This window comes from Heliconius melpomene, chromosome 4 (assembly GCF_056956725.1).
Source record: "Heliconius melpomene rosina isolate 202511_hmr_F chromosome 4, ASM5695672v1, whole genome shotgun sequence".
Lineage (NCBI taxonomy): Eukaryota > Metazoa > Arthropoda > Insecta > Lepidoptera > Nymphalidae > Heliconius > Heliconius melpomene.
The window spans coordinates 9734289-9751345 of record NC_140392.1 but is presented as its reverse complement, the minus strand read 5'-3'; the positions used below and the strand labels follow the sequence as shown (position 1 = coordinate 9751345).

The 17057-nt window shown below is 32.1% G+C and overlaps 1 protein-coding gene across 1 annotated transcript in view; it reads right to left on the bottom strand.

Annotated features, from left to right (window-relative positions):
* LOC146539711 (integral membrane protein DGCR2/IDD-like) overlaps positions 1 to 16802 on the bottom strand; it is a 31248-nt gene extending 14446 nt beyond the window's left edge. The window contains exon 1 of the mRNA XM_085185040.1: positions 16676 to 16802. Within this exon, the coding sequence (XP_085041166.1) occupies positions 16676 to 16718 (43 nt within the window). The 5' untranslated portion in view covers positions 16719 to 16802. The remainder of the gene's footprint in view (positions 1 to 16675) is intronic.
* Positions 16803 to 17057: the final 255 nt, after the last annotated feature.

Genomic DNA, 17057 nt, shown 5'->3' with positions numbered 1-17057 from the left:
AATTTGCTACTGTACAGACATCTCATTCGATATTCCAGAGGAAATAACATTTAATACGTGAAATAACTGAATAAAGTATGTCGAGGACCATCGCGACACTGCTTCAGATGAACTCTCGCACTGCCTTGCTAAGGTTGTAGTTCCGTTTCCGTAAGAGTTGCAACAAATATGCCATTGCAGCTTCTTAAGTCATTACTCAGTAAAGAAATAATAGAATGCCTATTAGAAATAAACATCTTTATACATTTTTCATATGGAGCATGTCACCACTAAACAATATTAATTCATTTAAATATTACATAAAAAAAAAATACTTAAAAAAATCCACATTTTTGATCATTATCGTTCAACGATTAATGTTCAGTCAGACGTGGTTTAATTATGCTACGATTAAGATACGGTTAAATGAAACACAAACTAGTAAAGTGTGAGACGGATTTGACCACTGTGGGTTTTGTACTAAATGAGACAGTAAAAATTTTACAAGTTGACAAACTTAAGTATGCAGGCGAATATAAAATACAACAAAATCAATGCTTGTATCTTATGTTTTTCAGTGTTCGATTAGAATGTTGAGCTGAATATTTGATATTACTGTCAGCTTAAGAAACTCAACACAATCCCGAGATAAATAGTTTTCACAGATGGGCAACAAAGAGATAAGGGTTCCGTTTTTTCCTTTTGAGGAACGGAAACCTAAAGACAAAAAAACTAAAAAAAGACATATTTTTTGCAGTATCACACTTATGCCTAGCAGAGTAGACAGATTGTATTTAATGGTGCGGCAACATAATGGTAAGACACTCCGTTCTCAACTTTGTACGTCGTTGAGTGGCGGGACTCAATGCTGCAATTTATCTACCAGGGCGGAGAGATAAAAATTTGAGCCGACACTATCGGCGGCTCGTTCCAGCACCAAAGGTAATATAAACAAATATATTAGGTACTTTCGTCGTAACAGCAGCATAAAATTGTATGATACTGTGTCATATTTACTCCACAGTACAATGTTACTGGAATTGTTATTTGTGATTTTATTGATATACGGTTATTGTACAGTTTTAGGTTTCATATTAAAAATAATGTATATATGTAGATTTAAATTTACAATAAATATAAAAGTCGACGGCTCCTATGTAAAGAATCGTAAGTGAAAAACTTTAATTTCTTTTATTGCTGTTTTGAACTATTATAAAGGATAGTTTTAGATTATATACACGTTTATTAAACGTAATTTTTTAATTTCTTAAAAATCTCTCTCTTCTTAGTAATTCAAGAAAGCAATAAAAACATTTACGATTTTTCACTTACGATACTTTACTTAAGGACCATCGGTTTGTTAATAGTATATATTTTATCATTAAAATCGAATTACGTCATTGTTGCACCAAAACAAAAATCAAATAACAATCGTATAAAATTATTATAGCGACGGACTTCGCTATGGAGGTCCATTAGTAAGTACATATGCATAGCTTAATTGGCCAGAGTGCTCGGTGAGAGGCGCGACCTGCACGTAGCTACATATATTTATAATTTATACGATTCATGTATTCCTAGGAGACTCTATTAGATATTCGCTAGGGATGTATCAGTGAAGTGTTGAGTTACCTCTGCAGAGGTGTAGAGTTAATTAATTTAGTTTTCCATCTTTCGTATTCTGTTTTTATTAAAATTATAAACGTATTTGGAGGTTTCGTTACATAAAGATTTTATCATTATATATAACAATTTATGGCAGCAAAAATAAATTAAAGTAAACTAAACTAATATCACACTTCTTTAAGGCAAAACGCAAAGACACAAGGAGAAACTACTAAATTTACATTACTGTAAAACAAGCTTAACACAAATGAACACAGAACAAAGCAACAGTGGGTAGATTATCTCTAAAAGTAGGACACTCTGTTAGTTCGTAAATTCTAAAGTGCTTGTAAATCACTTATAACGGCGTCACTTTGAATTGAATGAACGATTTATATTAAATATCTTATTAGCCTTTGTGGTACGGATGATAATGGTGCGGTAGAGCTATGAATTCAATTTCTGGAGATGGAGAAATTAAAGGATTCTTTCACTTCATGCTGTATCCTATAGGTAGAGGTAATTTGAAAACCTAATGTTAAGACACTTACACCCATTAAGACATTCCGTTCCCTACAAGCTTAATTCTCGAAGCATTGACTGTTGAGTGACGGAGCTTAACAGCGCGGTTCGCCTCGTTATCAGAGCGAGGAAATTGAAATATTTAATATTTTATTTCCTTGAGTGGAAATCGAATCCACAACCTGTCGCATTGCGCCGTTATTGGCCTCTACTTTCTATTTAATATAAAAATTTCAAGCGAGGAAGCACGCTAATACTATCTGGCAAGATGAAGATTAATAAAAAAGTAGTAGGGCACGCTGTAACTAATGACATCATCGACGTCGTCGTCTCTAACTAAAATTAATTTTGTCACTTTAAAATTTTAATATTATTTTTATTCTGTGATATATTTTAAATATTGTTGATTAAAATAAATATTATTATAAATTGACACCATAAAAACATTCTGGTTATGACAATTAAACAATTAATGAAATTAATATATTTTTATTGTGTTTTAGTACGCTGTAAACATAGATTCAAAATATAGATACTTACCTACTTGTTATAATTTAGCATTGGATTTCTAACACTTAAATAAATAAACAATAAATAAAGTATAAAGATTCACCTTTAATATAAAAATTAAAAATCATTAAAATTTGATTATATTTAATTCCATATTATTACTTTATTAACTGAATTACAGTTCCAAATAACGAAAGTGTCTAAAATATCTTCAAATTGCTTTTAAATTATGAACCATAATTAGAAAGTAGGAATTTCCAGCTGTTCGTTCCCATTTCAGCTGTAAATATCTCAAGGCTGTCTCGGAGCCCGTGGATGTACCTCTAGACATGCCTTACTTTAGAGCATCACCTTGAACGGTACGTAGGAAATGGCACCAGATCAAGTATTTAATCGATTTGGAGATGTTGAATACTAGATTTTATTAATTTTTCTTTAAATATTAGGAATGAGGTCGAGACGCAGGGGTACAAAGGTGCGAGTGTTAACGTGATAGGTGTAGGTTCGATTTTCACTCGTGGAAATGAAATATTTAATATTTTCATTTGTTCATTCTGATAACCACGCATGGCCCGGCGTTGACTACCGCCACTCAACATGCAAAGAAAGTGGGGAACGGAATGTCTTAACACTAGGTTTCCGGTTCCCTCTGGCTACCCTGCAATACAACTTAAAGCTAAAAAATATAAAATATAAATAGTCAGTTTAAAATAGATTTCACAGATAAATTAATATAGATAACTTTAACTCATGCCACTTCTACACATCAAACGTTAGTGTGTAATCGTCTCGTCAGACGCTTCCAACTTTCATTTCTTTTATGGTACACATTCATGACTTGAAAATGAAAAGGGAAATACCCGTTTGTATAAAGGGGTGTAAGTTCAAAAATTTTATAGGAAATTTTAATAAAAGGACACTTATCTTAATTATAATCAGAAGGCAGCAACTAAAAAAAAATCACTAGGCAAAATATGGATGACGGAGTGTGTCTACGCTGCTGCTGAGCGGTAAAGGCACGAAGCTACTGGTTTTTGGTAAGATACATTTGAATCGTTTAGTAATTATTTCAAAATTTGTACGACACTGTCTTTATACCTGAATCAAATCTACGACCTGCGTCTTAGCAAACACATTTCTTAACCACTGAACCGACAGTGATGTATAATTAAGTTAAATCATTGAATTTAATTTTACTTATTTAATGTAATATTTGTGCCTTTCATAGGGGGGGTTATTGCCATAGTCACCGCGCTTAGCACTGCGTGACAGCGGGAACCCGCTGGATTCAAAGGGCGCAGGACCGGACGGAGTGGCGAGCATTGGGGGAGGCCTATGTCCAGCAGTGGACCTTAAAAGGCTGATGGATGGAATGTAATATAGAGGCCAACCGTGGGGCAGGGGCACAAGCGTGAATTCTTAATTCACAACGTGTTAAGTGGCGGAACTTAACGCCGCACTTTGCCTTGTTACAGTCGCACGCTTGTTCCCCTGCGCCACGACGCGACGGTCTCATCGTACCTGTTTGATTAATCGATTTTTATATTGAATATAAATCAACATTCGACCTCAATTTTTTATACACACAATAGAATATTGTACTACGTCAGTAAACAAAAGTGGAAAATGAAACAAATTATTTACAGAAAAGTAGTTCTATATTTTTTTATTACTTATTTATTAATATATAGTTTTCATTCATTGGTTGTAATGTAATGAAAACGGCATCCCAAGATCGATCTCAGAGTTGAGATCAAACAAAAGGCGGCATTAAGTTTCGCCACTCAAAACACAATGCCTTCAGAATGTAACGAAAATATGAGGAGCGGAAGTGCTTTAATAACAACCGAGTGTCTTAATTAGGTTACCAAGGTCCCTCTGTCTGCCCCGCTATGTACGGGATATTGCAGAAAAGAAACATAATAAGCTGCAAATTCTACAAATAAAAAGTCTAGTACTAGAACTTTCCTAACCCATTGACGTCTACCATAGAAGCCCAGGTTTAAAGAAGTACAGAAATAACTTGTTAACAAATAAAATCTCATTATAATAACAGGTGGAGTGTGAAGCCGCAATACTATAACCGCACCGGTGCTAATGAAAGGTACGATATTAACCGTTTATATGGATTATAAAATGCTCTATACCTATGTTGTATTATATATATATGTTGATTTTACTTGTTTTACGCTGTATCCCGCCTCATATGTCAACATAGCAGGGTAGGCAGAGAAAACCAAGCGGGAATCGAACCCACAAGCGTCGCGTTTAGAGTAGCACGCTACCTCTGCGCTACGGCAGCCTCGTAGCTGTTTTATTGACATAATTCTAATTTGAATATAACGAGGCGTATGATGAGGGCAGTTGAATAGCATCTCACTGTAAATACGTCGATATCGTCGTATCCAAGTTCAATTCTCGCTTAGGGAAAATTATATTAATAATGTATCGCTATGGTAGACAAAAAATACATAATAATTATTAATGTATTCATTTGACTAGACCGAGAAAATATCTATATACATTTATTTTTATACATATTTCTCCAAATTAAATTTGAACCCACTTTTAAATATTACGCCGGTTTTAATAGAATTTTATTAAAATTGTAATATTTAAGGTTCTGTTAAAATTTGAAAATTAACTGAATATACCAGATTATTTGGGACTAAGTTGGTCTAATTCGATAATAAAATATAATTTCGGTCACCTTTTAGCATAATTGTAATATCTGCTGTCGTTTTATAGACTTTGTAATATTATAGAAAGAGATTTGCTCCTATATAAGATACTAAAATTTTATCTGAAACACTGAATTAATATTTAACAGCTACACTCATAGACGCCAATTAAAGGTTAACTGGTATTACTTCGCTGGATATTTGTACTACTTTAAAATTGGTTAATATAGAGGTAATCTCAGGACATAAGGGGATATAATAAAATTATAATGTAACATTTAAACCATTTCTTATTGAGATATAATTATGACATAAGTAGATAAAGGCATGCCCAAGGAGTAATGAAAGGTTAAAAGGATTCATTATGGTGCCATCACGAAGCCTCTCAAGTTTAATATTAGAAAATGACTTGTGTAATGGTATGTCATTTGAAATTGTTACGTGATTACTTCTCCACGCTTAAAATTAAAAGATGTAGCGACCTCATGTCTCTTGTCATATAGATCTTTTTACAAGTTTTTTCTTTAGTTATAGCTCAATATTATATTGTATTGTATTGTATAGGCAAAGGGAAATTGAGAACCTAGTGTTAAGAAACTACATCCCCAATAAGACAGTCCCGTTCTATTTTTTTCGCCAAATTTCAAAAGCATTGCACGTTGAGTGGAGGAACTCATCGCTACGCTGACTCGTCACCAGTGCGTGAAAATTAAAATATGAAATATTCCGGTACCTTGAGAGGGAATCAAATCCACAACTTGCCCTGGTCCTGAGCTACAACCGGACTCAGCACACTGTATGATAAGTGACGAAACTTAACGCAGCAATTTGTCTACATGAGCGAAGAAATAAATAAAAAAAAAATAACTAGGGAAGCTTTATTAATTTAAACATAGGGTAAGTAAGGATATAAATTGGCATATGGTTTTAACATCAAGGGATGTCCGTTTCCCCTATTGATTTTTGAAACCGTATTTTCGAACAGATGGTTTTTTGGTGGCGTAGTTCCAAAAATTATATATATAGTAGAGATAAAGGCGTATCTTATACATCAGATTTTAATGTGATTTACAAAAACTAATAGATAGAGTGATTCAAGACGAAAGTTTATATGAGAGTCCAAAATATTAAAAAAAATATAATTCTATGTTGTTAAAATATTTTTGTGAAATGTCAATAACGAAATAGATTTAAACCAATAATTATGTAATCCAAGCGGGTGAAGTCCCAAACGATCGGATCGCTCTCTAAAATTGACAAACAGACTGGACATGTTAAAAAAATAATCAATCTTTTTAACAGGTAGTCGAGACGCAGGGGCACAAGTGTGTAACTGCAAACGCGAAAGGTAGTGGGTTCGATTCCCGTTCGAGAAAATAAAATATTTAATATTTTCATTTCTGGTGTGGTGTCGAGGCAAAACGCGTCGATTTCCGCCACTAAACACGCAATACCTCCAGAATTCGCGCGGAAGCGGAGTGTCCTAACACTAGGCACCCTCTGCCTACCGTGCTGTGTGCGGGATACAGCGTGAAACAGATTTTTAGTATTGTATTATATATTGTAGTATTTAGACAACAATGTTGCGTGAAATTCAAATTACTTTTAACGTATCGCCCGTTGTGCATTGGTATGAAACTTACGATATTCGTTATAATCACGCAAGCTTTTTGATAGTTAATGAAACAGAGGAATGTAGATTAGGGGTCATAGAGCTTTATGAGGGTGGTCGTAGAATCGATTTTTGTATGTGTTTTTACGTGTTCATTATGTTACGAGGAAATTGTTTAAGTAAAAAATTGAAAATGATATATGACACATTCTATGACTGAAGGTACAGTGGGTTACATCGAAATTATTAATATGATATAATATAGCCAATCGTAGCGTGTGACTGTAAGCGCGAGGGTCGTGAGTTCGTTGCCTCTGGGGGAATAAATTATTATTTATTAATACGGTTTGTTATGTATGGAATACGTGAAGCTCTATAATATAACCTATAGTTTGGCCTATACCGCGTAAAAGATATTTAAAGTTCAAAGCAGTAGTTCCTGAGATTATCGCTATCAATGAAACAAACTCTTCAGCTTTACAATATGTATAAGTATAGAAATATACATATATTCTATTTATATTTTTAGCTTCACGCTGTATCACGCATAAGCAGGGTAGGCAGACCGAACTTGGGAACCTAATGAAGACATTCTGTTCGTATTAAGATACTTCCATTCTCTATTTTCCTTGGAATTCCGGAAGCATTGCGTGTTATGCTTATGCATTTACTAAATAAATACATGTAAGTATTTACAACAAAGGAATTAAATATGAATGTTTGCAATCAGCCACAGCCTTCGGTCATGCGATGTGACATGTGCGGTGAATTCCAATACTGTGAATTTCTATGAAAGTTATTTTTTTATTTATTATCGATTTGTTTATCCTGCAGTTTGCTCGTTAAATAAAAGCTTTGGTCAAAAGGTTAATACTCTACTTTTTTTATATGTCATTGTTGAAAAGAAAATGTAGTGAAAATTCACTAGGTTAACCACTTAACCAATATTACAGGACTGCAGAGTTTGTTTGGTTGAACACACTAATCTCAGAAACTACTGATAGAAATATGTATTTTGCTTAAGATAGTATTTTTATATTAAAAGGCTCTATAATACATAATGTTAACAGTTGTACCTCGAGCACTTATAATGCCATTATATATATTTTTTAGTTATTCCTATAAGACAATTATACAATACAATATTAGCTTAACCTACCAGAAAAAAAAAAACAAAAAAACTTTTAGAAAGAAACATCCAAGCAACGGTTCATCCATCGAACACGTAATATCTCCAGGAATAGAGTAAAATATTACTTTGTTTCTATTTATCCTGTATAGAACAATTTGAGATATGAATTAAAATAATAAATAACCAAATAAATAATAGAAGAAGCAGTTTGTAGGTCACACACTCGTCTAAAGTTTTATTAAGAAAAGCAATGTTCTGCAATCGTTTAAAATCTTTATCTTGTAATAAATTGCCCTATTTATTATGTCCAAGCTTTCTTTCCTTAATGTTTGTGTTTCAGTCCAAAGATCTGTAAAGTAAGATGTATGTTCTAATATATATTTTGAACGTACCTTTACGTAGGAAGTTTCTATTTTGGGGGTAGACAACGAGAAAAACTATATAGTTTAGATTTCGAAAAGCAATACTACTTAGTTGTAGAATCTAGAACGATAAAGCCAAGAAGTATCAGTTACACTCATTTTTTTTTATATATAACACAAATAAAAACAGAAATATATAAAAACATAATTGTTTCAAGTAATGATTCTAACAAGCGGTCAGGTAAAGTTAATTATTACCCAGAGCTGAGCGATGAGGCTGTAATACTATCGTCTATTATTCATATTTTTAATTAATGTACAGTTGTATTATTTCAATATTATTTGCATTGAACTCATGCTGTAACAACAGGATGAAGGTGAGGTCGATCTAATTAACCACTTAAAATAATAAATAAAGCTATATTATTATAGCTTTTGTAGTATTTAAAAATGTTGTTACAAGTAATAAATACAGAATAAATGCAAATAAATAATTAAAAAACGAATTGCAAATAATACAAATATAACTAGAAACCACCGGAGCAATACCCCTCCCTACACATTTAAAAAAAAATCAAAATTTTTACTGGCTATGACATACATATATATATATATAGCGTCACACTAAGCTAGAACTTTATTTTTTTCACAGATCTATATAATCTAAAAAAATATATAATTAACTTTCTATATGTAACTTTCTATAAATTTTCTATATGTTATGCTATAATATCAAATACTCATTTCTCATTTAAACTAGTAAGAGTCACGTTTTTTAATTTAAACGTGAGATTATGTTTGTTTAACCATTTAATTGCTTGTTTACTATTTATATTTCAGTTCAGAGCATAGGTTATCGGTAGACTAACATGGCGGACAGCGTTTTCTCTTGTTAATAAAAATTATACAATTATAAATTACATTTTTCTAGTTTTCTAATATACTAAAAATTAGATAAAAAAATTAATTAAGTGATTTTTTTTGTATAGTCGAACAAATATGAATACTTTGAAACGATTAACTTAAACAGTAGGCTATTAGTGTGAAGTAGGCTATTCTCCCAGGCTTCAATACGAATGTTTAGCTTTGAATCTAAGCCTTAGATAAAGCGATTTAATTGGGTCTTCCTAGAAAGTGTACAAAAATATCATATTTTTTTTAAACAGAAATAATATGAAACGTGTTTTTCACCTATATTTAATCCTATTATAAGAATTATATAACTTATTTTATTATTATAATAGTATTAAATACTTATATGTGAAAAACATGTTTTAAAATTACTATTGTTATTACAAGAAGAAAAAAATCCAATAATTTTGTAACATTACAAAAGCATCAACTGAAGTGGAAAATGAGGAACGGAATATCTTAACACTAGGTTCCCTCTGCCTACCTGTGTGGGATACAGCGTGAAGTTAATACAAAAACAATATAAAATATTTTATTATCAAAGTGACTAGCCTCCCTTCACTGGGGTAGGGTTGTGTACATACATAAACACTGTTAGTATACACGAATGTACGAACGTGTTTGCTGACAGCGCTCAGTAGCTAAGAGATTACCGAAAATAAACATATGGTGTTGGCAGTTCATAAATTATTAACGTTTCGCTTGATTTTATGCCAGAATTTATAAAATTATGGGTGGAAAATATTTTTTAAAGCATGTGAATTAAGATTTTTTTTTGTATTCCTTAATTTAACTTTATATATAGTATTTAGAGTTAAATTTAACAAGTTTTGAGTTGAGTCCAACTACTAAAATTTAATTCTTATATAATTCTGAACTTTAACAAATGCCAGCCAGAATAAAAAAAATAAAATCAAATCAAATCAGCTTCACGCTGTATCGCGCACACTGCAGGGTAGGCAGAAAGAACCTTTCCGCATACTGGAGGCATTGCGTGCTGAGTGGCGGAACACAACGCCGCGCTTTGTCTCGAGAGAAAATTGAAATATAAATTTAAATAAATATTTAATTTCTATGAGTGGGATTCGAACCCACAACCAGTTGCGTTTACAGTCACACTTCGTGCCCTCATTATGATTTATTAGAACTAGATGTATAATTTATTTTAAAAAATAATTTATTATTTATAAACAGACATTGTTTTTTTTATTATCTCATATAAAAAATATAATAACGTAGTACAAACTTTCCAATTACTTCATGATGGCAATATTTATAAAGATACGTTTCAATTAGTAAAATGGCAACTGGGATTCGCATTGGGAGAATATCAAAGTGAGATTCCAAAGTGTTAAATAATTGCAATTTTTTTCGTTCTTATATTATAATATCTGGTTTGTACGCATTACCTGTGACGCAGGACACTTCTTGATATTAAAGAAAAAAATCTTTTTTTTTTATTTTCGTTATTCTTTTTTAATTCGTTCTTTTTTTTCATAATATTACTACTTAACAATGTCCATACTGTCATTATCAAAAATAAGAATATATTAAAATCACTATAATTTATTAATTTTGTTATTTTACATCAGATGTTTCAGTAAAAAATAAAAGAAAAATCTGGCATGTTTTTGTTCTACCTTAATGAATATATAGCTAATTTGTCTAAATTGCTTCAAAAGATTGTCCTAGTCTTAATAAATTCAATATTGCTATACGAAATTAATCAATTTAAGGCATTAAGAAAAAACTTGTACTATTTTAGTTTAATTATTAAAAATATTAAGTTAAAAGATTTTATTTAACCTTATGCTAAATAATCTGTTTACAGCGCATGTAAGCCAATATACGTAGAAGTTAATTTAAATTGAATGAATAACTAGAAAATACGGTGTCTTAGAGCATTAGTTCTTTATTTTCATTGTAGTACATTATTTTTTTAAGGCCAGTTACGGTAGAGGGGCACGAGCGTCACTGTAAGCGCGACAGGTTGTAGGTTCAAGCAACGACAAAGCGGCGTTAAGTTCCGCCACTCAATGCCTCCAATTCAGCGGAAAGTGGGGAATGGAAGTTTCATAATGGGAACGGAGTGTCTTATCATTCACCCTCTAAACTGACAATATAATTCATAAATATATTTAATAAATGTTCGTATAGTTGAAGCGAGCGAAGCCGCCTTAGTCTACTAGTGTAATGATAAATGTCCCCAATAATAGTTTTTGTCATATATCTTCCACGTAGAGAAAGCGATGAGTTACAATTTTGTTGAGAGAGAATTTTCAACAAAAATATAACAACAATATTGAAATCCAACGTAGTGGAAATTGGAATCCCAACAAGCTTTTTTGCCTAAAGCGCGTTGACGTGTTATCCAAAATTGCACGCCTACAAATCCTACTAAGGATTTAAAATAGCGCACATCGAATTTTAGAGTAAAACACGTTTCTTTGAATTTTAATAAAACTATGAAACTAATAAATAAATATTTTTTTTACCTTTTATTATAACAAAATTGGAAAGATACGCGACCATATAATAATAATTAAAAAAAAACATATAATTTCTTCTTGCACTAATGACCTCAACATACGTTTAAACATGCATAAATATTCTATTCATTATATATACCACCAAACAATTACAAAGTAACTTATTTTTCATTAGTTCTTTCTTTTAGAAGAGGAAGTAGGTACACTGCACTTGTCTTCGGAGTTTCCAATCCGGTACAGCCCGTCCATTATGCATAGAGGTCGTCTAAGCTCGCCGCTCACCCTCGCGGCGTTCTGGATCGTAAGAAAGCAGTCATGCTTGCTAAGTGATTACTTTGTTCTAGACTGCAAGTTTTTCGTTAAAATAACGCAAAGTGACTTTGCTATTCTTTGGAGTATTTTTTAAAATATACCTAATCTATATCTATATATATGAAATCGAAAGGTCACTCACTCATCACGAAATCTCCGAAACTATATGTGCTAGGAATCTCAAATTTTGCATAGGAGTTATTTATAGAACGTAGGTACTCACTAAGACGGGAATTTGCAATATTCGACTTCTAAGGGGTTGTTTTTGGGGTCGAAAGTTTGTATGAAACTTCGTTACTACAAATGCTAGGAGTCTCAAATTTTGCATAGACGTCACTAGGACGTAGTCATGGAGACAGAGATTAATAATAACATAGCTCACGCGGGTGTAACCGCGAGCGGGCCGCTAGTATATTATATATTCCCTATAATATAAAAAGAATTGTGATGTATTTGAAAGTTATTCTTCTCATTTAAATTATGCTATATCTTCTTGATAAAATATAATGACCTATTATGACATGTAAATAAAAATTACACTGAACGGAGCTCGAATCTACAACTATCGCTTTCAATTATAAATTCGACGATCTCCAATATTTAAAATAACATCCAGAAAAACCTATCATGGACTGTTTCCATAACATTTTGTAATCATTCCAATTGGCAGGTATCGTTCTATGTATTGTTCAAGTAAAGTTATTCAGTTAACCTGGTTGAAGACTTCGACCGAAACGTGACTTCGAAGTAAGTCGTGAATATTAATATAACTAGACCCAATTAAAAATTTTGAAATCGATGAAAAGAAAAATAAGAATACTTAGTTTATAATGGTTAAAGTTGATTGATTTATTAAACGAACAAGAGATTTGATATCTATGAGATCAATATCCAGAATTTTCTTTAATTTAAAATTATATTCACATATAAAAAATTCAATCTGTGTCACTCCTTCCATCAAATTTTCGTTATATTACGTGCGAGTTAATGAAAATACATAATATAATCATTCCCTCGAGCGGAGATAGAATTCACAGCCATCGCGTTTTTCTGGCGTTGTGACGCGCCTCTGCTGCGCCATAACTGCCTCAAAGTGAAATATTATGTATAGTTTGCTGAGTTCTATATGTTTTTAAATAGGGACTTCACGAAACATGGATAATTATGATTTTATTAACCCGCACATAGCATGGCAGGCAGAAGAAACATGGGAAACTAGTGTTAAGAGTTACGACTCTCTGTTTCCATTAAAACAGTAACGTTCCTAATTGGCCCAATTCTGGAGGACACGTTATATTGAGTGACGGTACTCAACGCTGCGCTTTACCTCGTCCAGAGCGAGGAAAGGAACATATAATTATTAATATTTCGATTCGATTGTATTTCTCTTGACTCTTTCGACTCGATTCTTTTAGAGTACTTTTAAATTAACCACGAACCAGTAATGGTAGTTTTGAGGAGATGTGATTGTCTTCTAATCTGAGTAACGATTACGACGATACCATCTCGCAAACGCAATACTTTAAATGGCCTCCAGATTATCCTGACGACTTTCACAGATGCTATTTCTAGAATTAGGATCATTGCTCGGCGTCCCCTTCAGAGGACTAACGAGCCCATTTGAACTCCCATCTTATTCAAATGCACAGTAAGCGGTAAGCGTGATAATTTTATTCTTTATATAGCAGGATAGGTTGAGGAAACCAAGTGTTAAGACACTCCTTTCCAATTAAGACACTTACGGTCACCACTTTACCAGTAACCAGAGCAATTAAGACGTTAATTAAGTGGGAGTCTAAACCACAACTTGTCGCGTTTTCAGTTGGAAGCTTGTGCCTCTGCGCCATGACTGGCCTTGAAAACGATGAACACCTTACATATTCATATTTTCTTAAATAAGAATAGACTCTATCTACTCTATAATCATTTTTATTTCTTCTTCTTCTTCATATAATATTATTATTGTATCATTTAAACAAGAATAAGGAGAAAATTTGACAGTTCTGTAAAGCATCACAATAAGTACAGTTGAACACAGAATGGCTCATCCCGTTGTCTACGCTAACAAAGCGGCTCTCGACGACGTTGCGGTGAGCTTAATACTGAAACTTTATTCACGCGAAAATTCTTACTTTATTATACAGATGTTTTAAAGATTTCTTTAAGTTTTTGATTGTTTTTAAGATGTTTTTTTTTTGGGTTGGGGAACAAAACTATTACTTCCATTGTGAAATAGGCAAATAAAAATCTCTCGAATGGACCTTCCATTTAAGAGAATAACAGCTTAATTATCTACAGTTATAAATTGTAATATATAAATTAAATACAAGAGAAGTTTTATGTGTATTATTTACTATTGAAATTCGTGGTTTTGTATATTTTATCAATTGTGATATATATGAGATGGATTTTCGGGGATTTTCTCAAGTACATTCAGGATTCATACTTCCTGACATTAATCCCGGCTTCTGCCAGAGACTGCCTTCCTGCTCAACCTACTGCACTTTGCAAGGTCTTTAACGTTGATCTCGACATACTATAAATAAAAATTAGGAGCTGGAGAGAGTTTGACTCCCATTTGGGAGAATGAATTATTTCCTTTCATCGTTCTGGTAACAAGATAAAACGCGGAGTTCCTCTAAGTACCTTAACTCAACATCTCTACTCAACTCCATGTCTGGGTCATTCGGAGGCAATTGCACAACGTAGTGTCCTAACACTAGACGCCCGTTTAATTAGAGAAGTACATAGAAATAAAAAAATATTAAATCAACGTCATTGTAAACTATACTATCTATCTATACGCATATAATAAATCGCGGAAACAGATGACAATAAAAAGTTAAAAAATATCAGCGATTTTGGCAGCAAAATTCATGTATTGTGTATTATGTGAAACGGAACGTCAAATTTAAGCGCTTTTTTACAGTTTTTGAATTAAATATAGGTCATAAAAATGTAGGAATATTTTTATATACTTTTAAAATTATTTTAAATACATTCTCGTCCTATCATTTCTTATTAATTTTATTATTTCTTTAAAGAACACAATCAGGAGGCCGTAGTTATGGTGCAGAGGCACAAGCGTAACCGGTTGTGGGTTCGATTCCCACTCGTGGAAAAGAAATAAAAAATGATTATTATATGATTAACAGCGTAAGTCCCACACATACATCGTGAAGCTACAAAATAATCTATATATATGAGTATATCTCTTTCTCCACCTAAAAACAATATTGAAGCATTGGTGTGTTAACTTTTTCACAATCAAAATTGTGAGTCAAAATGTTTTTTGTTTACTTTATCCTCTCACAGGGGTGTCTCTTCAAAGTTAGTGTTTGTTTTCTTCCGAATACTTCATTCGCGCGGAACTCCCTAGATGAGTTTTCTTTATGTAAAATTCCTAAAAAAGGAATTTCGGTATTTATTTAATGGAAAAGAAATTATTTACGTACGATTTTAACAATATTTTTATGCATTGGATTGTCTAGATTAGTTTAAATTCTGTTACTTTTATAGGTATTGGGGCATAACAAAAAAATATAAGAAGTCTCTACCTATTACTTGATGTATGAGTTTTAAAATACGTAAATAGTTAAAATATTGAGGTCCAAATAAAAAATATGTTTAAAGCTTTCAAATAATAGCAAAAGTTAAATTTTTATAAGTTATGTTAAACATTTATTAAGCTAATAAACACATTTATATTTACTAATGTAGGTTGAAGTTTATATATGTATTTTTCACTTTGTAAGTATATTTTCACTTTTATAAATTAGGAATATATTTTACACAATAGAAAAATACATTTAAATAACAGATTTAAGAAACTAGACTGTAATTAACCTTTTTTTCCTGTATATAGTCAAACACTGCATATTATAAAACCTAAGCAGGACTAGGGTCAAAGTACAATCAAGGCTTTATTCTAGGTCACTTTTATTGTTGTTCCCAGCCCTCCCACTGCGGTGAATACGTTAACCCGCATCGGTGTAGTACTCCACTAGAGAGGTGTCATCCGTTTTATTATCTACAGATGTGGAGGCTTTTATAAAAAAACATTTTAGCTTTTTTATAAATTATCAATATAAAAAATGCATTTAAAATATTTTTTATTTTTTTAATAAACTTAGGGAAATTGCTTAATATTTTTTATATAAAACGACACTAAATAATAGCACATTTTATAAAAAAGTGTTAAAAACATTCACAACGTTTCACCCCTTTGTCACAAAACTTGGCCTAATTTTCCGTTTAAAAGAAAAAACAACCGCGCAACCTTAAACAATGTCACTAGCCGCAAATTAACGACGATCAATTAAAACATCAATCTGTCAGATTTGGCGCGCAAATTAAAAAGTTATTTATCATCTGTCACTTGATAGATGAATAGGTGATATATTTTGACTTGTCAAAACATACTAAATTTTCAACACACGATTACTCCGAAACTATGCGATAGATTTTTAAAATTATTTTTTTATTTGAAAGGTAATTTATTTGAGATTTTTCGATAAAAGTTTAATTAAAATTGGTTAAGTAAATAAAGTGGTACTCACCGGCGAGCGCGGCGAGTAACGCGAGCACTAGCGCGCGGGACATGCTGCCTCGGTCGCCGCGGTTAGACTGAGTAACCCCGCGTCCCCGAATGCGGCACTGCGCTTACACTACGTAGGTACGTTGTCCATAGCTGTCGACTTGAGATGCAATTTTATTTGTTTGAAGACACCATTATAAAATATCGCTATAATATATAAAAAATACTCATACATTTTAAAAGAAAATTTATTATATATTTTTTTTCATAAAACTCAAAATTTACATACATACATGCTTCTTTCTACATTTATGTAAAGTACCTAGAGACGAAAAATCATAAAGTTTCGTAAAATAACGAAAAATGTACATTAAATGTGTTGTCATTACAATTTTCATTTACTT